This window comes from Aplysia californica, unplaced genomic scaffold, assembly GCF_000002075.1.
Source record: "Aplysia californica isolate F4 #8 unplaced genomic scaffold, AplCal3.0 scaffold00385, whole genome shotgun sequence".
Taxonomy (NCBI): Eukaryota; Metazoa; Mollusca; class Gastropoda; order Aplysiida; family Aplysiidae; genus Aplysia; species Aplysia californica.
This window is the reverse complement of record NW_004797655.1, coordinates 636,675-661,713: the sequence shown is the minus strand read 5'-3', so window position 1 is coordinate 661,713 and position 25,039 is coordinate 636,675. Positions and strand designations below refer to the sequence as shown.

The window sequence follows — 25,039 nt, the reverse complement described above, 5'->3', positions numbered from 1 at the left end:
ACGTATAGCAAGACACATGTGTAGTGAACACGCCCTTAACGAACCCGTGTATAGTGAACATGCCCAAAGCAAACACGTTTATGATAAGCAGAATCCTAACGAAACTTTACATAGCCAACTCACACATAACGAAAACACACATAGTGAAACACACACTCATGGCAAACATGCACATAGTGAAAAAAGATTTCTGCGGTCTGCCCATTTTGCTATGTATTATGTTAAAGGTCATCATCAGTTCATGTTGAACGACTTACTATTATTATTTTTATTATTATTACTACTACTACTCCAGGTATAAGAAGAATGCCCTTAATGGTATCTGTGGTGTAGTGGTTAAACACTTTACTGCTGTATACAGTAGACCTGAGTTCAATTTCTGTGTAGGGATAATTTTAACCAAATATCTTGGTCTTTCTGTAGACATATTGTATCATTCTTAGCCTGGATTGGTCCCAACATTTTAAGGTTATAAGGACACTCAAGCTTTGGAAGTCGCCAAACTTTGGCTGTCATTTTTTCCCTAATCTTATCCCTGAAAACAGGTGACCCCCACTCCCTTTAGTGGTAAATATTTCTACCTCTATTTAAGATAGATGGGAATTTTTTTCACGTAGAGCAAGACATATAAATAAGCTTTGTGATTTTACCAATAACTCCATATGCCCAAAAATTTACCAGCACCTCATTTCACCACGTTGTGACCCAAATTTGTTACGTTGCTTTATGTTTGGTTGTTTTTTTTTCCTTTCGTCAACAGCTGTGAAGACGCTGCTGTCCCATAACCCGGACAAGGTCAAGCTCTCGCCGTCAGACCTCGGAGAGTCAGGTCAGCCACAGTCAACATTGACCCTGCCCCCACACAAGCTGTCGTGCGACAGCCTCAAGCGGGCGGCCGTGTCTGACGTTTGGTCGGCATGCGCTGACCAGGTGTGGCTGGAGTTTCTGGGCGTCCAGAATTTCAAAAATCGTCCCGTGCCATTCGTGGAGGCAATCCCGATCACCGTGTGGATGTCAGTGACCGACATTAAAGGCTGCCATCGGAAAGTTTGTTCAGCTCCTGTCAAAGGTCACTCACGGCCCCGTGATGGTCATTCTTCTGGTCAGTCTAATGGCCACTCTAGTCAGGTGGACGTGATGGCTCCAGAAGTGAGGGAGCCCCCATCGTCAGCAATGCCTGTGTTAGGCTCTTCGCCACCCGTCAATGATCGGGCTAGTCGCCGAGGTCATGCGACCCACCCCTCCTCCTCCTCCTCTTCCCAGTCCCACCCACTCCCCTCCTCTTCCTCCCCCAACAGTGAGAGGCGAGAAGTACAGCGCAGCAGAAACAACAACAGCACCAACAACAACCGGTACGGTGATGGCTACAGCCGCGGTGGTGGTGGCAGTAGTGGGCTGGACCCACACAGTGACGGTAACAGCTTGGCTGGACACTACCACCACAGTCACCAGTATCCACAACAGCAGCAACCACAACATCAACAGCAACAACGACTTAAGTATGAAGAAGATGAGGAGCGAAGACCTTCCAAGTTGTCTCTGTCTGGCGGAGACTACTCTTGCGATGGATCCCGACGGAGCAAAACGAGGTCTCGCTCTGATTCCCCTTGCCGAGTTGACCACGTGAACTTTTCTAGTAGTCGTGGTGGAGGCTCACAGTCTCGTCAGCACTACTCCACCGATCCCTCCCAGGGAGGAGATAGCACGAACCTGCGTGTCAACAGACGACAAACTGGTGGCAAGGATGAACAACACGATTATGATGCACGCGATTATGAAGGTCAAGGATACCTGGGCTCCTCCCCTGTCCACAACGAAGGCATATCTGGCGGCCATCATTCCTCAGCGCGAAAGCGGAGAGAGACGCTTCACCGAGAAGATTCTCGCTCCAGCTCAAGCCCTCCCCTCGGACAGCGGACAGAAAGTGGGAGGAGGAGGGAGGAGTCCCGGGATAGAAAGAACAAGGAGAGTGGCAGGAGAGTGCGGCACAGCAGCAGCTCCAGCAGCGACCGGCGCGAGATGGACGGATACTGCAGCGGGGAGCCCAGAGGTCGTGGAGAAATCGACGGGAGGTCCAGCGGAGAGCCTTTCACGGGCTACGAGGACAGATATCTGGGACCTCGCAGCCGAAGGACGGAGGATTCACCTCACAGCCGAGGCGGGGATCACAGGATGAAGAGACGGGAAGTGGAGTTTGGCGGGAGAGACGAAGATGGTTCTTTCCGTGACCGAGATATAGTGGGAGGACAGGGATCTAGACAGTCTCGACACAGCAGCAGTAGTAGCTCGGAGTTTGTGTCGTCCGTCGGAGGCTCCTCAAGGGGTCGCCGGGGTCATCAGAGGTCGAGTAGCCGAGAGAGGAGGGGTAGCACGTATGAGAGACAGTTGGAAGAGTTGGAACGGAAGTCACCAAGAGATCCCGTGGAGAGATATGAAAGGCAGGGGGAAGAGTTCCACAGAAGGCACACTCGAGACGGAAGTCGTGGCGTGTCTGTGGACAGGAAGTACGATCGCTCAGAAGATCGCTCGCGGGTCGTCCGGTTAAAGGACAGAGACCAAATGGATGGCATCCCTTCCTCCTCCTCCACTGAGCAGTTCCACGCCAGCTCAGACGTCAACGGAGAGGGCCGGAATCGCCGAAGTGGTAGCGGAGCCCGGCTGCACAGGTCACAGAGCCGAGACAGAGAAGGTGAAGACCCACCAAGGACATCGCAGAAGCTCCAGCGCGGTCGCCATGGCAACAGTGATGGGTTCAGAGGAGAACATTACAGCAACAACAACGTGGACTCGAGGTCGTCTGATCCACCGAGGTCTTCGAGGTACGCAGCCTCAGACGCTGACTGCGATAACGACCGCTTCAGTCAGACATCGCACAGTTCGGCAGACACCATTGGGCGGGACGGAGGCTATGATCAGACATCATACAACCACCATAGCAACAACAACCACAGCAGTGGTGCTGGCAACAACAGCAGGCGGGGACAGGGTCAGGGAAGCAGTGAGCCTAACACCAACAACCACAACCCAGAACAAGCCTGGACGCCCCACGGCAACCGACCTCCTCCAGAGGGCTGCAAATCTTCAGAGGACGGTCTACCCAAGCTGGAGGTAGGCGGAGAAGGGGGGAGCAAAATGGAGGCGGAGAAAAAAGTCTGCATCTTAACCAAAATCAACGAGAAACTTCGCATTCAGATCAACCACTTCCAGTATCTGTTTCTGCTGAGATTGTCGGAATCTTTTGCGGCGTTTCAGACAGACTTGTCCGCCGATCTACTTGCCATGATGTCGCTCAACAACAGGGGCGGGAAAGACGCCGCTGCCTTCCAGGAACCGCCACAGCTGCCCCCATCCCCGATCACGATCGTCCCGCTCATGTTGAAGGAGCTGGAGGTGGCAGTTGTCTGCCCTTATCAGATGCATCAGCGGACGTTCTCCGACGACTTCAGCGTCATCTCACCGTTCCTACAAGGGGTCACCACCGGCCAGGATGCGGTGTTTGGCGACGAAGGGGAAGGAACCTGCTTTCCTCAGCTGGTAGATAATGCTGGAGGTAAGTGCTCGGATACCTCTGACTAATGTCCTAGATATCAACACCCTTAAAATTCGGCACTTATATGACCTTATTGTGTTGCAAGTCCTGTAAAATGCTTACTAAAACTAAAACCATCAACTATTTTTAGCATTTGAGTTTCTGTTCTAGCTACTCTCTCAAGGGGATTATTGTGTCGGTGACAAACTAGCAAATCTTCTAACTCTTTAAGGACCTAGGGGACACATGTTATGTCGGATCAGCATCAGATCAAAGACAATGTTGCGGCCCATTTTGAACCATTATACACAAATCGGAAACATAAATTTGCATATTTCATAGTAAACATCTTGTTGCCTACTCGGATAAGTTTCAGATAAAGAAAACAGAATTAAAGTAATCTGTTGAAATATCGAAGGTAGGCCTCTTACTTAACTCTTCATCTCCAGCATGCCGCTCCCAGCGGCTCGCGGTTGGAACCATTGTGCCAGTGAGCCACTGACAGCGGCTGGGGCCCTTTCCTTTACAATGACTTTAGAGTCAAATTACTTGCCGAAAACAGGTCTCTTATATCGGGATTTTATTCATTAGATGAAGAGCTATCAAAACAGGTTGACTTGTTTTATTTAATTACCAATATAGCGACATTTTTGTTATTTTAGATTTAGTACCAAAAAAAGGCCATGGCATAGTGGGTTTACCCCCCTGGGAGATGAAGAGTTAAAATACCCCGGAACAGGACATGTTCGAGTATGCGATATGTGTGTCATTGGTGAGTTAATACAGGTGTTTTATATCAATACAATTTTAGATCACTGTGGAGGCAGACTTTGATCTTGCCTGTCAGGGCCAACATGGGCTGAGAAGGGTGCAACATCCTTGCAGAATGACAGAGGTGCTGGATTTAAATTCTCTCCATGAGAAAAACAAACTCAGATCTACCCGCAAATGGTGGTGGCAGCCAATCTTAAAATTTTTAAAGAACATTTACAACAGTAACAATTGAACATAATGCTTTGCATCATTCATACTTTAGAATTAAAAGACTGCTGAAGGAGATCTAGAATTTATTAAAATCTCACATTTGATTGCACATTATCAGAAAAAGAGATGGGATTGGACAGTTGTTTGTTTTTCCTGTAAAATTGGATACACTGTTATCGTGTCAGTCACTCAACCCCTGTTGCCGTCAATGATGATCTCAGCTGCGGCTGACCATCATGGCAGTCAGACACTCCGCCGTTGCACTCACAAGACTTGAGTTGTCCTGCCTTCGACACAAGAAGGATATGGGCAAGATTAGTGTAACAAACCAACAAAACCACACAAAAAATGATTTTGTCCGATATGTCGCTCTGTCTTGGGGCAATGGTATGCCATACCAATGAGGTCAATTTGTTTGTAGATATAGTTCGAACCTGCTCTAATGGCCACCTGTCCAAAACGATCACCTCAGCAGACGAACACTTTCCACATCCATTCCCCCTTGCATCTTTTTATATCAAAATAACATGGGCACTGTTCTGGAAGCCCACCTGTCTATGACAACCACTCTTCTCGACAGTGGATGACGGTCTAGGACAATTTTAGCAGTAAGTGGGTAGTTACCAGATACTCTGGGGTGTGGTTTGCTCCTTCTTTCCTGTAAAACAAGCTTTGTCCTTGCCTATCCCTCCTCCCTCTTTTGGTTGTATGTTAAAATCTAGTAACACCTCTTATCATATATTAGCGCTTATAAGACCCATTTGCGTTGCAAGTGCTATTGTAAAACTCTTACTAAGATTAAAAACGTTAAAAGTAAACTCTCCGCTCTCTGCTTCAGGCCGTCAAGTGAAGGACGACTCCTCCCTACGACCGGGCCATCAGACCATCAGCTTCAAGTCACACTCCAGCAGCCAGCTGGAGAATCTAGGTCACACACCTCTAGAGGCTGCCCCACGGGGCAAGGGAGGCTACTCAGCGGCTCCCGGGGCCACCGCCAATACCTCAGTCCCGACTTCCCAGGCACCGACGCCGTTTTCCTCTGAGAATTTCCGTCGAGAGACCTTCGACTCCATGTCTCAGTCTGTTAATTCTTTAGGGAAGGACTCTGGAATAGGTAACCTGCATAATATTATTTCTTGTCTTAGATTGTCTGTCCTTTTTCATTTATAAAATCTGTTTGCCTTTTGAGCTTGGGGTTGTTGTTTTTTGGGGGGGGGGTTTTCTCCATCAAGAGACGTTCAACTCCATGTTTCAGTCTGTGAGCTCTATAGAGAAAGACTCGGGAATAAGTACCCAACAAATTGTTTGTCAAGTTGGATTGTCTGTGTGGTATTTTTTGTTGTTGTGGGTGTTCGGCAGCTGGGCGCTCTGGTGTGGTTTGCTCCTTTTTTACTGTCAAACATCTGCCGTCCTTATCTGTCCTTCTTCTTTTTTGTGTTCATTATTCTCTTTTCATACCTCTAATCTTCAGCTTAGAGGAAAAGGGTAGCTGTTTGTCATCTTTTTAACCTGAACAATTGATATATTTTGCTCTCATGTAATTTTCTCCTGCTTTCCTGTCAAACACCTTTTGTCCTTGTCTCTCTTCCTTCTTTTTTGTGTTTGTTACTCTCTTGTTACACCTCTAAGCATTGGCACTTATATGATCTTAATATGCTGCAAGTGCTGCAAAACAGAAAAATAATAAAATGATTTATATTTTAATACTGTAAGTATCAGAACTTAATAGCAGTGCAAGTGCTGTGAAACCTTACTAAAACAATAAAACGAACGGTGCATATATATATTATTTAATTTCTCTTATTCATCAGGTATCGAGCGAAAACCTCCTTCACAACGGCAGCAGCAGAGAGGGGGTGGGGGCAGCGGTGGCGGGGGTAAGTCGGGCAAAGGCCCCACAGACATGAAGAAAGCCTTCACCTCCGCCTTCTCCAGCTTCACCGACAAGCTGAAGAACAAAATGGAGGGCCTGGACGACGCGATGGGCGACGACCTTGAGACCATGTCAATCCGCACGGACACGTCGGACGACGACTTCGAGCACCTGTCCCTGGACGACACAGAGGAGATGCCGGCGTTCTTCCACGATCCCCCGCCGCCCGACGTGGCCTCAGTGGCTGACAGCTACAGCGAGCAGGGCGAGCCAGGGGACTCGGTCAGCATGTATGCTGAGAGCTCCACCACCAAGGGCAAGGAGATGGTGAGCGTTTACAACACTTTTTTCTTACTTTTACTGTCTTGTGTTATATCTTTTTCTTACTTTTACTGTCTTGTGTTACATTTTTTTTCTTTCAGTAATTTTCTTACTTTTACTGTCTCGTGTTACATTTTTTCTTACTTTTACTGTATTATGCCAAGGATTCTAATAATAATAATAATAATAAATTACACTTTTATTTGTCCCAGAAGGGCACTTTGTTTTACAATGGCAAACATACATACATAAATACATAATTATAAATACGTACATACATAAATACATACATGCATAAATGCATACATAAATACACACTATTACACAAATACAGAACAGTTTACAAACAATGCCACTGTCGGTCACCACTGTGCAGCGCCCTGTAATTTGAGCTAGGGTTGTCGTGTCTTGCTCAAGAACACACTCCAGTGACCACCCATCTGATCCCCGTGTCACCGACACTTGCTTGACATTGTTTGAGTCAAAACTCACTACTCACTTAGCCACTGGAGCCCCACTAAGGGCAAGGAGATGGTGAACATAGCTGCATTCTTTTACTGTACTGGGGGTGGGGGGTTTACTAGAGAAAGGTCGCTTCTAACAACAACAACAAAAAGAATGGCCGTATCACTGCTTAGAATCTTTTTGATTGGGTAAAGTATGATTCCAACTGATCATTAACAAACGCCCTCTCTCTAAAATACCTGTGTCTTCAATACAAGTGTATGCTGTTCTGTCTTATCATACCATATCATGTCATATCTTATCTTGTTATCATGCAAACTTGTGGATTATGATTCCAACTGGCCATTAACTCTTGATATAGGGTGTGCCAGTACAGCTGGCTCATGACACCACTCAGCTGTTTACATTCATAACAAAGAACTATCAAACCTCAGCAAATTCATCTTTTTTTTAATCAACTGTTTGTTTACTGCTTCGGTCATTCATCTCTACTCAGTTTAGTGTTTATTTTTTTGTAAATAAGTTTGATCGGAGCAGAGCTTTAGGTCAGATTGTGATGCTGAAAACTTGGATGACAAAATTGGCTGCATGTAAAGGAGGAATAGCCTTTCGTATGCTAAGAGCTAACTCCCTGACTGATGGACTCGCTGTCTTTAATCCAGGTGTACACTGTTCTATTTTATCTTATCTTATTGTCATGCAGACTTGTAAAGCACTATTCCAACAAACTCCCTGTGTATATCATCTGGAGAGCTTTACTACCAAAGGCAAAGTGATATTGAGCTCAGCAAATCTGGGTTTTGCTTATCTTGAAGTTTATAGAAGTGTTATAAAGCTGTTTTCTAGAAGGTGAAAAAGTTTTTGACCACCGTCTGAGTCCATTGTTTTTGTTTTCCCTTTGATAAACAAAATCTTACCCTCATCAATCCAGGTGTACGCCGTGTTGTTCAAACTGGACCACCTGGAGGTGTTGGCGGAGACGGGACCGGACGGAATGGTGGCCCGGGCCCAACTGGCCAGACTGGGCACGCTTCAGCTGGGCAACATCTGCTACGAGGACTTCCAGGCTCGGTTTTCCACCGCTAGAGGTTGGTCGACAAATCCACCAATGTCATATTTATAGCACTGACTTTTGCGGGTGATTGGTGGGTGCTCTACTGCTGCGGTTAGCTTCTTCTTTCCTATCAAACATCTATCTTCCTGATCTCTTTTTCCTTTTTGTGTTTGTTACTCTCTTGCAACACCTGTAGTCTTTGGCACATATTATATGATCTTATTGTGTTGTAAATGCCATAAAACTCTTACTACAACTAAAGTATTAACTCTTAGTATTCAGTGTGCCAGTTCAGCTGGCTCACGGCATCAATCTGTTTTTTACACTCATAACAAACATCAGCTCAGCAAATTCACGATATCTATATAATCAAACTGAATGTTCACTACTTTGATCTTTCACTTCTGCACAGTTTAGAGATTAGTTTATGCAAATAAGCCGAATAGGGACAGAGTTATAGGGACTTTCGTTGTGCTAAAAACTTGAATGGCAAGATTGACTGCATGCAGAGGAGGAATAGCCTTCCCTGTTTCAAAAGTGGAATGGTACTGTGCTTCTATAGAGTGTGCCTTAGGCCTACCCCATCAACGCCATATGGAAGAAGTTGTTTTGTCATGTTTTTCTGTGTATTGGAGTGTCATGTTTTTCTGTGTATTGGAGTGTCATGTATCTCTCGAGTCTATCACAGTTTTCCCTACTAGGCAGCTGAAGCAAAGAATCCTGTATGAAAGAATATGATAATCATAACAATAATGCAGATAATTTCTAGAGCTCCCATACAATACAACTCTAGGTTCTTGGGAGAAACGAAACATCAAGAGACTAGCACAGGATAGGGAAAGGAAGAAAGTTTATATTGAAGGCCCGCACCTTGATCCAGGGTGAGAAAGGCATTGATGACGATGAGGATAATGATGGTGATGATTATGATGATGATGATAAAGCCAATAAAGGGGAAAACGATGAACATATTTTAGAATGTCACACAACTTAAAATGCTCAAGTGTCCATCCTCCTTTGGTTTTTTCCTTATCCTCCTTAACACAGTGATGATGATTATGATATGATGATATTTTATAATGTTATGAAACTTAAAATGCTCAAGTCTTTGCCAACTTTTTGTGTTTTCATATCGTAATTACTAACAGTGATGATGATGATGATGATGATGATGGATCTTCTGCCGGTCTCGTCCTTCAGGTTACATTCAAGAGGAGAACACGGACCCGCCCCCATCACGGTATCCGATCAAGTTCAAGTTTGCCGTACAGGCACCACAGGTGGACGCTCCACCCGACGTCGGTCACGCCAGTATCCACGTGGATGAGCTGAGCCTGCAGTTCAAAATGTCTGGCGTGACCTGTCTGGCCGACTTTGCCGAGGACGAGAAACTGCCAGAGTTCTTGCCCATGTCGCTGGAGTTACGGAACCTGTTCCTAGTCTTGGAGGTTTGTTGTGTGTGGTCCTGGGTTTACTTTCAATAGATCTGCATCATTTTACTTTCTGGCTGGCTGTCTGTTGCTCTTTCTTTCTCTCTCTCTCTATCTTTCTCTCTCTCTTTACCTCTCTCTCTCTCTCTCTCTCTTTCTCTCTCTCTTTACCTCTCTCTCTCTCTCTCTCTCTTTCTCTCTCTCTCTCTCTCTCTCTCTCTCTCTCTTTCTCTCTCTCTCAAAATAGTAAGCTTATATGAACTTATTTTTTTAGAGAGGCTTGTTATGAGAGGTATGATTAGCCCAACATTCTGTCCTTTACACTTTACACAAATTTGCATCACTTCATCCAGGTGTTAAGTGGTACTTGGTCATGTACAGCAAAAGATCATTTTGTCAGTGTTTTGACATTTTAAAAAGAGGCATCTTGCTCTGTATGCTTCCCAGGAAGAAGAGGATTTCATTCATTCGAATACTTACTGAGGAAAAAAGTCCTTATAATATACAAAGTGCAGAGTCTTTAGATAGCTTCGGGTATATTTTGCAGCTCGGCTGTCACTTTATGTATATTTGCTTGGTCATAAAACATACTTTTCTCATGAAATAAGTATTTTGCGTGGATACTAAGTGGATGCTCTGGTATGGTTTGCCCCTTCTTTCCTATCGAACATCTGTTTATCTCTCCTTCTTCTTTTGTTTTCGTATGTTACTCTCAAATAATACCTCTAGTCTTCAGTACTTATATGATCCATTTTTGTTGCAAGTGCTGTAAAACGAAAGATAATAATCTTTGGTAAATCTCTTACCAAAGGGAACTAACCAAATGAATGTGTTGCGACCTTTCAGGAGGACCGACCACCAGCAAACGTTACCTCCCCTGGTGCCGTGCCCACGAATGTCCGCATCCAGCAGCTCTCGATCGACCGCGGCAAAGACGGCCTCTTCCACATAGCAGGTTTGGTCGCTTCACTTTATATGAGAGAGAAGTCTTTGTTGATTAATGTCTTAATACGTGCCACAAATATGCAGTGTTAGAATTGCCATGCCGTGTTTTTGTTTTTATAATTTAATCTTTTCAAGAGTGATTTCCATGGGGTTAATTTTTGTTTTGGAAATCTTTCCATCATAAGTGACTTAGTTCAGTCAATAGTCTAACTTCATGACATCATAAATAATAAAGTGTCTTCATTAATCAAAGTTCTTGACCTCACTACTAACATAGTGCAGGGTTACTACAGTTGAGACATCTTTTTATTGTCTTTCACTGTCATTCCAGGTGCTCCTCTAAACTCATCGTTCGGGCACGTATACGCGCCCACACCCACACCTTCCCGTCCAGAAGTCACCAACGCAGTGACCTCCCCTATCCTGAGCCCCGACGGCACTATGTCCCTGCTGATGGCCGCCCAGAACGAGGCCGTGTTGCTACGGCGACAGCTGGAAGAGGTGCGACGGGCCAACCGCTTGTACGAGCACCAGATCCTCCAGTGGCGAGGAATGCAGGAGACGACGGACGCGGGTTCGAGACCTCCAGTGGGGCCCACCCCTAGCTCACCGCATATAGGAGCGCGGCCAGGCATGGGTCGCAAAAGACAAAGCTTCACCTCGGATATCCTATCTGGCAGCCCCTCATCCACGGTGTCCAGCGTCATCCTGGTGGCAGATCACGTCGCGGGCGGAGGTGCGGGAGGTTCAGGTTCGTCGCCCCACCCGACCCACGAAGTGGTGGACCCGCTGAGGGATGAGCTGGAGAAGGAGAACCTGGTGCTGCAGCAGAGGGTCACACGGCTCGAGGACGACCTGCTCACTGTGTCCAAGGAGAAGGAGTCGCTGCTACAGACGCTGCAGCTGCTGCAGGACGAGCTCCTCGCCTCCGAGCGCAAGCAGAGGGCCAAGACAAAGTAGAGCTCTGCTCTCTCTTGTTGCCCCTCCCACTCCTCCTCCTCCTCCATTCCCAAACCCCTTCCCCTTTCCCTTCTCCATTCCTAATCCCACCCTGCCCCCCTCCTCTGCAACACACTCCCTTTTTATCCCTCTGCCATACATACAGCCAAAGACTCTGTTATCTAAGAATGATCATCTAACTCTATATGTCGCACAAGTTATCAGAACATAATCAAACACTCGCCACCTCAGAGCTTTTTGTGTCCAAAGTGTACTAAAGTTAACTAAAACAAAAAAGTTGTGAGGCGACGCGCTGTGTAGAAAGGCACTGACATATATATCGGTGTTTGGTGCGGAAAGAGTTTTATGATTTCTGTAGTAAGTTTGCAGCCCTTTACTCTGTTTGTCCAACAGAATTGCCTCAGTGGTAAGCTTGGTTGTCATTAAAATAGGTCACTGACATTATTCTTTAGCCTTGTTTAAGAGGCAGTGAAACATTTACGGTCAGTTATTGAAACTTAATTTTTTGCACAGAGTAGCATACCATGGAAAGAGGAATGTTGGCACAGTGTAACCAGAGACTGAACAGTGACAAGAAGCTGTTTGACAAATGCTTTTTCCATGGCTGGCTAGCTGCAGAATCGTATAATTTTTGTATCATTTATTGTAATAATAATAATGCAGATCATTTCTCTAGCTCCCTCTTCTGTACAATATAGCTCTAGGAGCTTTATAATACCTTCATTGTAACTCAAAATATAAGTGAATGAATATGCGTACATATTATGCACTTTAGATTATTGCCAATATGTATGCAGACATTTATGCTATCACATCACAATTGAGGACAATGATATGCGCATCTCATTATCAGACCGTATTTAGACACTTGTGAGCTCTCAACAAAAGGTTCACGGTTTGCCTCTTAGACAATAGAGTCTTTGCCTGCAGCCCTGTGAGATGGGGTGTAGAGTGTTGTATCACTGAAAATACCACCATGCATATTAATGACAATATTATTTTTCGAAAAGCCCTCATGTGATCTCTGGTACTGAAAGCCATATTTCTTTATTTCTGAAATTATATTTACATTTCCGTATAAAGTTTCTTCTTCTTTGGGGTTGGTTTTTTTGGGTTGGGTTTTTTTGGACCTGCTAAGCCTAGGTTTTTTGTGGATGTGTGTGCTAGTGTGAATCTCTGTGCACATGCATTTGGTTCAAATTATTATGGACCCCTGGAAAACATCTTTGGCACATGATGTCATTGAGACTTAAATGTGGCTCCATATGTGCATACTTGATCAAAAAAATTCCGGAAAGGGGTGGTGGGGGGGTCCATATTTCCTTTTACCATGCATTCTTGACTGCTGTGTATGCATGTTTGAGTTGGGGGTTTTTTGGGGGGTTTTTATTTTCAAATGTGTCATAGTTCAAATGCGTGCGTCATGGTTCAAATGGCGGCCAGAGACTTAAAGCACTGGACTTGCCATTTTGTTCTTTTTCCTCCCAGTGCGGGGAAAGAGGACTGACAAAACCAGAAATTCCATTATCAAAACAACTATGTCTCTGAGATGTATTCTGTACATAGCTGAAAATTCATGCCGATGAATGAAATGGTTGCAGGAGTCTTACTTCTGTAACATCTTTTGATCTGTGTGAGAAGAATGGTGGATGAGGTGAATGATGTAGATCTGATGTATGAGATGGATGGCAGAAAGATTAATGCGAAGATGTATTCTTGTTTCTGTCATCGGCAGTGTGGCATTAGAGTGAAATGTAACAATTATGGAATGGGCAATGTTGTATTTTGTTCCTGTTGTTGATTGGCAGGACAGGATTGTAGAGATTTGTAATGAGTGCGGATTCAAAGAAAAGATGAATGCTTGAATGGCCGTTGGTTACACTAGGTGGAAAGTTGTATGAGGTATTCACTTCTTCATAATAATAATAGTAAAAATAATAATAATAACAAAGAACTTTTCTATAATGCCTACTCCCTGATGGCTCTATGCGCTTCACAATAACGTAACATTTAGACAGCTTATACAATGGTAAGTTTCTTCTATGCCACAGCCCAATCATTGTATGACAAATTGTATAACAATTCTTTCAAATGCACACCCATAATATGCACCAACGTTCTGACAAAAGCACACGTACATGAAAAGACAATCACTGTGGCTGCTGATCACATTTGTCGTTGAAAGAATAATCATCATACAAGAAATTAAGTCAGTGGTCCTCTGTGTATCTTACCGGTTGTGTTTCTTTTTTTCGTTACTTCATTATACTGCTGGGGAATTGTGGAGCGGGTGTTTGGAAGCATGACTAAGACTAGCAATCATGTAGAGTTCTCTACTCTTGCTCCTAGTTTTTCTCCAACTGTGGCTATAGTTTTTACAGTGAGAGTCTCTGCTTTTCATTTGACGGATGTGGGGGGAGATATTTTATTGCGTATAACAGTCTTACTCTAAGAATGCAGTCAGTGTCCCATACTGCCCATCCTGGCCCTGACAGCAGGGTCTAAGCTGCCCACCTCCTAAATAATCTAAATTGTGTCAATAGGAGCGTAAAATGTGTAGGATCTTTTGCTCAAAGGTGTGCTCCTGTGTGGGAACATGGCATTAAGTATTAGGCGGAAATCGTTCATCTAGAATTGATTTTTTTCTCGCTGTATTGATGTGAATGTATTTGATTGAGTAGGATATGTTGTGTAGGCATGTTCGAATGAGTCTATGGAATTTTGTGTGGGGTGTGAATCTGTGTGTGTGTGTGTACTTGTAAGTTTGTGTTCTGTGTGATTATATGTGTTTGAAAATGGAGCATTGCTGCCCACAAGGCAAAACTATTACATTAGAGTTAGAGGTAGAGAGGTTTTTTCCCCCTCTTGACTCTAAGTGCATGCTGCCGAGGTTGGAAAGCAAAAAAAAGAACAATATGCAGAATGAGAAGGTTTACAGTAAATGTATTTTATGATTTTCTCTTTTAATTCATTTCTTTCTTTCTTTGTCCTTTCTGCCATCAGTAAAACCAAAATGTTATGCATAATTAGATTATGATCTTTTTGATTTGCTGCCATAAACGTTAACTCATTTTCATTTTTCACTTTAAAAGATTATTCATTTACAGTCGGGCACAGAAAACAGGAACACGGAAAATTTGAAATCACGGAGAACTCGGACAATTTGCCATATCCTCACTGAACCACTATATTATCTCTGTATTAACAACGTTGTTTTCTTAAAAGTTAAATTCCCATACAGATCTGTCGAACAGCTTGTCTCGAAAAATAGGATCAAATTTTTCCTCAAAATTGTCTCAAATTTGAATCGCCCAGCGGGCATGGAGCAAATCAACAAACCCGTCATCGTTCAGAGGATCAGGGTACAGGAGCCCACCAGGCTCACCCCTGCACAGCGGGACACACAACCCATTCCAGTGCTACACACACACTACACAGCTGGTATTGAGACGCGTCACCACATATTACCTGCAATGTGCTTATAGCACTAGACCTTCCTTCAATCCTGGTCATGTGAGGGTGGGGGTTGGGTGGTAAGGTATGATATTCTTCTTAGACAAACAGTGTAGTATAGTGCTGTATTGGGTGTGGTATAGTCTGTGAATTATGTTTGTGTGTATGTGTGTGTGTGTGTGTGTGTGCATGCATGTGTGTGTGTGTGCGTGCGTGCGTGCTTGTGTGTGTGTGTATGTGTTTGTGGTTGTTTGAACGTGGTGATAGGCCTTATGGATCAGGAAGTGATTATACGAGAGGGATGGGTGGCGTGCTTCAACCAGTTCTGGTTACATGGTCAGAATCGTGATCTGCCGTAGGAGCAATGTTTGGCTAATTGGCAACTCTCTCCTTCTTTCCCCTACTTCAACATCGAACGAGGCGCACACACTAAATTCATCCTATTCTATTATGGGTGCTAGGTACTTTTCACGATAGCAGAGAAAAGAGTTATGGTACCTCCCATGATATTCATTATATCGGTTTATCCGAATTTATAGATGTATCGGACACATTTGTCAATCCTCGCGGCTCGTTTCGGTTATCTGTGCCTGACTGTAGTTGGGATGGGGGGGGATTGAGTGGGTAACTTGTATTAATTCTTCACTGTCCGTCATATGGAACAATATATTAATGTGCATGTCTCATGTCTGGCAGGGACTCATACCTCAAGTTTGTTGTTCTCGTAGAGAAGACCTACTTTACACGCATGCCATCTTATTATTTTTGTACAGAGCGTGTTTACACCAACTGCGACACAGACTTATTTTACGCGAGGCGCTTACTTTGTTTACAGAGTGGCGTCCCCTTGGTCATGCCAAGATATTATGTCTATGATGACGAGCAGATTGTCTTTCAAGCTACGTGTGTCACCGCGTGGCGTCTTTACCACTGTTTAACAGTTGTTGTTGCGTTGCTGACTTGGTTCTTTCATTTTTTTGTTTTCTCAATGCTTTTTTTCCCCCGTGTTTTTTCTGTTTCATGTTTGACCACTTATCATTTAGGTGAGAGTGCTTATTTAATAACCTAGGCCTATCACTCAGTATCTACATGTCTTCATTTAAGTGATATCATTTAACAAAAGGGATTCATTTTGTCACATCAATGGACTGCTCAGAAGTTCTTCTCATGGGAGTTAAAACAAACTGTTGGAAGACAATGGATGCTAAAAGAGAAATTGACAGACAGAGGTGAAAGCAGGCTAAAACAGCAGCACTTAGACATGGCCAGCTGGTGCCTCTTGTCTGTCTACAGATCATTCAAGGTGATGGTGGTCATTAACGATATATTATGGAAGAGAACGTATGGCCCTTTGGGAAGTGGGGGTCTGTACATGTGATTGTTTTGTACCTGTGGCCATTAGAGAAGGTTCGACTGTATTCAGTCTTTTCCCTCGACAATAACAAAATTTCATCGTTTTGTCGTAATGTAATATATAGGAGCTTTTATCTTGTCATTGATATGTTTTTGCTATATATGAAAGGTAACCAGTTCTCAGAAATCCAAAAATTCATTGGGATGATGTTGATCACATTGTTTTTCTTTTGTTTTGTTTGTCTCATTGATTGACAGTTTAGGCCTACTTGTTGATTGTGTTCTCTTGATGAGTGTATTATGAGGTTTGTATTATACAGTGCTGTCCACTGAACAGCAACCCCAACCTCGTATGATCAGCAACCTAGGCTTGCTTCCTAAGAGGGTTGCTGTCTGGCAAACACCACTGTATCGTGATATAAGTAATACAGGCCTATTAATGTTGGCAGCCGTTAATGTTTTCCAAGTTGTTAAAAAGTTGAGAAAGCTGTAGGCCTATCACATCTGGAATAGACTTTGGTAACAACCAACAGAGGGTCAGTTGGCAAGTACATCACATACAGTATTTTCTCTTTTTTTAAATTTCATAAGTTTTTGCTTTTGATTCTTATTTTTTACGTATTTATGAAGTTTAATGTCCCTCTGGACTTGAAAGGGATGTCTCAAAGACAGCATTAGACTGAGAGTAACAGATTAAGACTAAATGAAGAGGGAGGAACAGAAAGCAGAGACTGTGCACCAAAGAAAATACCACCTATATGTACATACAATGGAGAATACTCGTGATTTGTCTTTGTCATCACCAGATTTAAGTTGAATGGGTATAAATGTCGGTATTTTGAAACTGTAGACACTTTTGAAACGAAGGCAAATTTGCACAAACAGAAGGAAAATTGCATTGATTTGGGGAAGGAGGGGAGTAGAGGCATCTCAGTCATTAGTCTGTGGACTAAATTGTCGCAGTTATTCTTTACAAATTGCAGGGTACGTAAACTTGTACTTGTACAAATCATTAAAAAAAACATTTTTGTTTGTTTGTTTAGGGTATTCTTATGGTAAAACTGAAAAAAGCAAATTGTCGTGCTTGAAATATAAATAGTGAGGAGTTCTCGGGGTGTTTCATTTTTGTAATGACCAAAGAGTGAAGAAACAATTTGAAATGTGCGTATGGGTAAATACACCTTGTTTGCAGATTACCTTGTCCGTTGTGCAGAGTAGATGAAGTCTCAATTTTTAAAAATTAGGCCTACATGACCAGCACAGATTAAAAATGGTCATGCTCTTCAAGATAGTACTACATGTCGTGTGAAAAGTGACTGTGAAAATGTTGGTTCAACTTTCTGGGGTTTTGTACAAAAGACAGTGTGGACTTAATATTAATAGGGTACATGTAAGTATCCTTTGATATCCATGTAAGCCAGTGTCGGTCTGTCTCGTTCTTTTTTTTATAGGTTTTTGAGGGTTTCACGGCGAAAGAGCTCTTTTAGTTCTCAGAAATTGGTGCGTCTACTGATTAGATGCTGTTGTTTTTGTCTTGTTTTCCTCATTAGTCATAAATATCTGTCTGCTGGTTGTTCAATTGCAGCCTCATAATATATCGAATCTTCATTCTTTTCTGAACATTTTGGAAAAAGTAATGCTAATACTTGTAGCTTGAAATCAATTTTTTTTTTTCTCCAAAAATGACATTGTTTTCTACTTCAAAGTTGACTTTCTGAGTCAAAGTCAAAGCAGGCAGTCAGCTTATAACTTGTAAGAGTTAAGGACTGCCACTTGGTCAGTATACAATAGATTATATACATGGTGAAGTTGCATATGATAATACTTTTCCCCATGCATATTTTGTACAATGAATTATTTATCAGACTTGGTTAGAGAAACCTGGTGAAGTAGTGTGTGTACCTTTTTCAAGATTTTTATTTTTGAGACAGTTGGATGTTTTGGACAGTGACATCATATTTTAGAAATTAGGAAAAACATAAGGGAGGAAGTGGGATGTGATTGTTTGTACAGGTGATTGTCTTGGACAGGTGGTCATTTCAGCTGGTTTTAACTTCACTGTTCTGCCGCAAGCTGACGAAATGTCTTTTTTTCATGTTTGGGGCCAAATTCTTACTTTTATTTGCTAAATTGAAAGCCTAATATTGATAAGTTACCCTACTTGTGTGAAAACATCAAAGTGAAAGTGTCACTAGTTTTTTTAATTAATTAGAATTCAAATTTTGGAAAAACATCTTTTTTAATTAAATGGTTGCACTAACATAAAATTCTCTATCTCCAAATTGCTGTGAATAGAAGTAAAGGTGTTTTGTCAGCTTACGGCAGTGTTGTGTATACTACTTGTATAAGACTGCCCCGGCTGGTGCATCACGCAAGGACTTGTCTACGCTCCAGGGTGCCACGTCACGATAAATCAAAATGACAGTTCAGGGTTGCGTGTGTACGTTTTTGCGTCACATCGTTTTGCGTCGCATCGAAGATGCCACTGCTTTTTTCATTTTTGTGACAATCTGTGTTGGAATCTGTGTCTGCCAAAGCTTCAGGTGTCCTCTTTTTATTATTATGTACTTTTACTTTTTTTTTCCTGCCTCTATTACTTGTGACCCCAAAGCGTTGAGGGGAGAAGGGAACATCTTTTTCTTGGTTTGTTTTTTACGTATCACCTGTTCTGTAGATATGTTGTTTATTTGATTATTTCTCTGCAGCTCCCCCCCCCCCCTCCCCCACCCTTTGCCCTAATTTTCCTGAGCCTGCCCCTTCCTCTGTTTCTGTTTGATTCCTGGTTGTATACTCTCGCTGCCATATCTTTTTTATTTACCTCCCTCAAAGCAGGTGCACCGGTAGCACAGTTGGTATCATACTGCTTGGATTTTGGTTTTGATCACTGCGTGTTCAAATCCTCCAAAAAGGCGTCATGTTGGGAGTGCTTGTTACCCAGCCATGGCTGGCCCTGATGCACTGTCTTCTTCAGCTGTCCTTTTGAAATCAGTGATGACTAAAGCAGTTTGCGTGATATAGCTTTGCCTTGGATGTAGAGATATATTATTTAGAAGAAGTAGATTGCCCAAATACTACTTCGCTCCTTTCAGATCTTGACTTCCTTGATATACACTCGAAAGGAGAGACATTACGTTGGGGATGAAGGAAAATGTAAGAATGTGTCTTACTATTTACAGGCATGATCTTTTACGGTAGGGAATTGTATTATTTTGAATTTTAGCCGGATGGCGGCCTACTCTTCTTCAATTATCAACCACCAAGGGATCTTTAACGTATGCAACATACATGCACAGGACCTACGAGGTGCATGAAATGATAGACAGTGGAAGCACCCTGCCTCCTGAATTATTTAAACAGTATCCTACTAGGAGGCATAACAATAGTACATTTATGACAAGATAAGACTGAGGCTATAGAGTAGAGAGGTCTGTAAATGATCATCTGGAGCAGTAGAATGTTAAATCGACACAAGAGAAACAGAAAAGTATAGTAAGTGGATGGTATCAATTTGCTTCTGATTGCTCTGTTCTGTACCTCTGCGGCAGCACTAGCTATATGCTTCACATTCTGGATCGAATAGTTTTCAGTTCATTCTCATTCTTTGTTTGATAGACGAGTGCTCGTTAACAAGCATGAATATTGTTGGTGGTGCAAGCTATCCCCCTACGTCACTTTGGGTACTTTTTTACGTTGGAGACAAAAAAACTAGTTTATGTTGTGTTGTTCGTATCAGGAATCATGAAAAGCAAGAAATTTGTAAGTCTTCACCGGAGAATTAAACTGCATTTTGGTAATGTTAAAAGGGGATTCTTTGATAGAGCTTTGAGAAGATATACAAATTTTAAAATTTCTCTAAATTTGAACTTAAGACAATTTCTTGCGACAGCGACGATATGAGCTTGGTGACATTTAGTTTGATTCTATCTAATTGTGTGCATGAATGCTTGCCAACCTGGGTAATATAATATTGCCGTTTTGTGAGTGATTCGATAATTCTAATGGGTCGTGAGGGTCATCCACGTAGTGGCGGGCATTATTTAATGCCCCATTTGTAAATACATGTACTTGGAGTGTAGATGGGCAGTACAGTATGAAAATTTTAGCCTCTTAAATAAAGAGGGCGAAAATGGGCGCTGGCTATTAGGTTGACAAGCACTGGGGCACACAAAATATATAATATATTTTCCTTCCTTTATTTTTGAAGGTATGATTGATATGATAAACATGTATCCACTCTGAAATGAATTCAAAAGTATTTGTTGATAAATCTGATTTATCTGAAAACAAAACTAATTACTTCTCACTGATTGTGATATTTGTAAATACATGTTTACTTAATCATTAATGAATGCCAGTAACTGAGTGTTGTGGCGAGTATCCAGCTTTTTATTTTATTTTTTTTTCCTTTTTACTATTATTTTTTCAACTCATATCATTTGAAACCTTCTCTGTGAAAGCATGTTCAATGGAGAGGAAGGGGGGGGGGAAGGGGGGGGGGAGTGACTTACGTTCAGTTTGCATGTGGATAATTGCGCATTTTGGGGGGGGGTTTGGCATCCCCTTCTCAAATTACTCTACATTTTGCTCAACCAATATGAAGCACATTTGCATATATATATATATATATATGTATCAGCATTTTGAGAAAAGTTTTGCCCATCTTTTGAAAGTCATTTTTTCATCGATCTCTTATTTCATTTATGTCTATTGATGAGCATCTTCCTTTTATTTGCTATCTTCAGTGAAGTTGAAGAATTTATGACGCTACGAGATACAAATGTTACACAATGGTTCTCAAATTGCCAAACCCTTTGTCCTGCTATGTGTCAAAGAAAGAGGCATGGGGAGCTACAGACAAGCCTGAAAAGTCACATTCAATTAATTATACAAAAATACCGTCAAACCCGCACGCAGTATAGTATAGTTAACAGATTTTCAGGCCTCAATTTTTTGTTGTTGTACATGTAATGTATCCGTTGTATTAAATTAATACACTACATACATTGCGAAATTCGTACATTATGACTATGAAATTTTTTCGTGTCCCACCAATTTCATTATGTGCATGCTAGACTGTAATAGATGTCGGTGCACTTTTGTTTTGCCTGCTTTTCATTTTTAAGTGTGACCATTTTCTCTCAGAAAAGGCTCACCATGCCATGCAAAAGTTAATTAACTACCAATAATGCAGAACTTGTATTCGGAACTAAAGCCTAGGCTTATGCCGTAGAAGTGATTTTTTTGGAGTGTTCAAAAGTAGGCCTATTGTCTTTAGCATCTCATGCCTCGTTTTGACTGTTTGCAGGACATATTCCATATATCTGGTATCTAAAAACCTACAAACATTTTCATGTTGTGAAATCAAAGATATGCCGTAATATTCCTCAAATTTGTATATTAATAGTGTGTACATGCTGTGCATTACTTAAAATCCATTTTACGTCTGGTGACAATTAACCAAAAAGTGATGGTGACATGTCTTAATTTCATTTTCTGAGTTGTGTTTTCATTTGAAATTTGACAGGAGATTGAACAAATGAGGATTGAGAACTGTGCCAGATTGGACAAACACTGTACTGATCAAATTGCGATGTCTGCGAAGGTTGTTTTCTTCTTTGGCGACCTCTCAGTTATTTACCCTTTTGATATTGGGAAATTTAGGGGTTTTATTTCAAATAAAAGGCTTCACATTCTAAATAAAATGCTACTTCTATGTCTAAAAGTGTGAGTACCAAAAGGTGAATAATCATGTTTCGAAATACATGTTTCTCAGCGCAATCTATATTCATGTAAGTGATGATTACTTTAATGCTACACTAGTACCATTTCATGTTGGCCCTAAGTCTAACAGGTCTTTTCGTAGCATGTTGACAATATATGAATATGACACCATCTGAATGAATACAAAGCCAGATCAGATCCGAGTTGCAGGAATTACACTTTCCAACCAAGCTAATACTAATGTATCAGCATTTTAAGAACAGTTGTCTATCTATTCTTTGGCTGCTATCCAAGTTTTTAAAAACCCAACAGGGATACCCCACAATATTTTTTTTTTCTTCAGATTTTCTAACACTAATATTAAACAAAATCACATCAGGTGGGACTGATTTTGGTGTAGTGTATGTGACTGTTAAATTTGAGATTGCCAAATCCAGGACAGTCCCGGGAAGCTTGGAACAGTTGGCAAGCCTGTTAATCGTTATTATTATAACGGTATAACTATAATAACATGGATAGGCCCAACACAGAAAACTCAAAATCAAGCATTCATTAAACTGTGCATTCGGTCCCCATTTTTTGTCTTCTCTATCTTTGTAAGGTAGGCCTATCCCTCGAACTACCGAGGCCGGTCCTGACAAATTTGAGCTATGCGTGTCATACTGTAGTAATAATATAGTGTACTGCAGTGGTAGGACTGCACCAAGTCCTAGTCTGGTGATGCTTTCACAAGACACTTTCCACATTGAGACATTCCGGAGCTTGTACTTGTTGTCCTCACTGCTTTACCCGTAATAAAGAGCCCAAAACTTCCCCCAACAGAAAAATTGGAAATCACCTCCTATACTGTTATTTGTGAAGTCTAGTAAGCCAAAATAGCCATTCTCACTTACTCTGCTCTGAACCCACACACCACCAGCTCCAGCACTCTTTAACTTACCCATGTCTTAAATTGATTTAATGACAGAGGAATAGTTTTATTTGTGGTATAATTATTAATATCCCACTGATATAAATATCTGGAACTTAGAAAATACATATCGTGTAGAATGTACCAGAGTTTACTTTCTGCTCCTTGTGCAAGAGTCCAGCACTCTGTTGTTCAGTGCTAGCTTGACATGAAGTCATTAAGTCCAAAACTACACCCTTAGTTGTTTTTTTGTATTGATCACATGCAAAATTACCATATGCTTCTATTGACCGTAGAACGAGTCTTAAAATTCTGTTTAAATAGAGGCTACATGTGACGTGCTTGGTAATTTCTAACACACCTGATTTCATGGACGCTGGCTTGGTGAAAAATTTATGACCTCATTAATTGGCTATCACTAGATCTTGGCAGTATGGTGAGTGTTTAGGAAAAGGCATAAAATATTTGCTGCCTATCTTTCTCTCCTTCTTGAATGATTTGTAATGCACAGTTTACACTTAATGAATGTAAGTGTTTAGACACAAAGCAGGCTCCTGTAAACCGTGGCAATTTTTTCTGATCTTCATTTCTGCTTTACTTCTAGATCTATGTGTTATTAGGTAAGTCACTTTGGAACATTATGAAAGTTTTACAAACATGAGGTTGTGTGCATGTGTGAACGTTTGTGAACTCAACAAGAACTAACAGGATGGCCAATTGTGCATAATTTCTGCTGCTATATATATTGTACTGCGAGTTCGGAATGCTTGATGACAGAACATGTGTCAACACAATTAGCATGATTGTAGTCTAAAAGATGTCTTTGATTTATAAAGTCATGTGAATTAAAAATTTGAAGAAAAAAAAGATTGAACAACCAAAAATATTTGTGTCCTTTTCATTCTTTCACCAGTTTCCAGAATTCCATAGCACTTTCTGTGTGAGGCGACAAGGCTTCTTAACCGGTGTCTGTGTTGTAGCCGTTAGGCTCTTTGCCGTCGCACAGAGAAGACTAGAGTTTGATTCCAGAGTGAGGAGTAACTTTTATATCAAGATAGGTCTTTCTGCTGTGAGATGTTGTATCCTTCTCAGCCTGGGTTGGCTCTGATAGGTAGGGTCGGAGAGCCTCTACCCCCCCCCCCCTAAATGATCTAAACTGTGTCAATTGGGAGTAAAAAAAAACATTTTCTAATGTTAAAGAAAAAGGAAAGGCTTTTACACATTGAAAGTTGGAATGTGCCACTGACAGGTTCTACTTCTGTTTTATCCTCTTTGTTTTTCACCGACAGTTGTACTTTTTCAAAGCACAAAATGACCACCATTATGAATCATGTCAACGTGTTTCTCATAAACAAAACTCTGACAATACAAATCTGAGAGGTGGTTCTTAAAGCTACAGTACAACATGGATAGGTTGAACACAGAGGACTCAAAATCATGCATCTGTGCCTGCGGTTACGTCTTTTTTTTCTTTCTTTATCTTTATTTTAGTAAAAGATCCCTCGAACTACAGAGGCCAGTCCCTACAAATTCAAGCTATCGTGTCATACTGTATTTTTACAACGCATGTTGCACAGATTGAAAGTGTGCAAAACAGTCTTTTCTCAGACCATTTTAGTGAAAGAAGACAAAACCTTCCAACATTATTCAGAAATTTGAAAATATCCATGAGACACTTTCCTGCAATTCCAGAACTTTTACGGCGCTCGCAACTGCATAAGGCCATATGAGCACCAGACAATTAGAGGTGTTACAAGAGAGTAACAAACATAAAAAAGAAGAAGAGGAGATAAAGACGATAGATGTTTGATAAGAAAGAAGAAGCAGCATACCACACCAGAGCACCCGCCAACCACCCACTCCAGAACTTTAGTGGTTTTTTTAGTAGAGGTTTTATGGCACTCATAACTGCATAAGGTCATCATATGAGCACCAGAAGATAGGTGTTACAAGAGAGTAACAATAACAAACATAAAAAAAGAAGAGGGGGAGGTAAGGACGACGGATGTTTGATAGGAAAGAAGCAAGAAACAAACCACAC

At 41.9% G+C, this 25,039-nt stretch overlaps 1 protein-coding gene across 1 annotated transcript in view; it reads left to right on the top strand.

Moving 5' to 3' along the window:
• LOC101863599 overlaps nt 1-12,672 on the top strand; it is a gene marked incomplete in the record, with an annotated part of 85,375 nt that extends 72,703 nt beyond the window's left edge. The window contains 7 exon segments of the mRNA XM_035971145.1: nt 761-3,550; nt 5,352-5,627; nt 6,325-6,713; nt 8,104-8,260; nt 9,427-9,674; nt 10,503-10,611; nt 10,933-12,672. Coding sequence (XP_035827038.1) covers nt 761-3,550; nt 5,352-5,627; nt 6,325-6,713; nt 8,104-8,260; nt 9,427-9,674; nt 10,503-10,611; nt 10,933-11,561 — 4,598 coding nt within the window.
• Between the last annotated feature and the right edge of the window lie 12,367 nt (nt 12,673-25,039).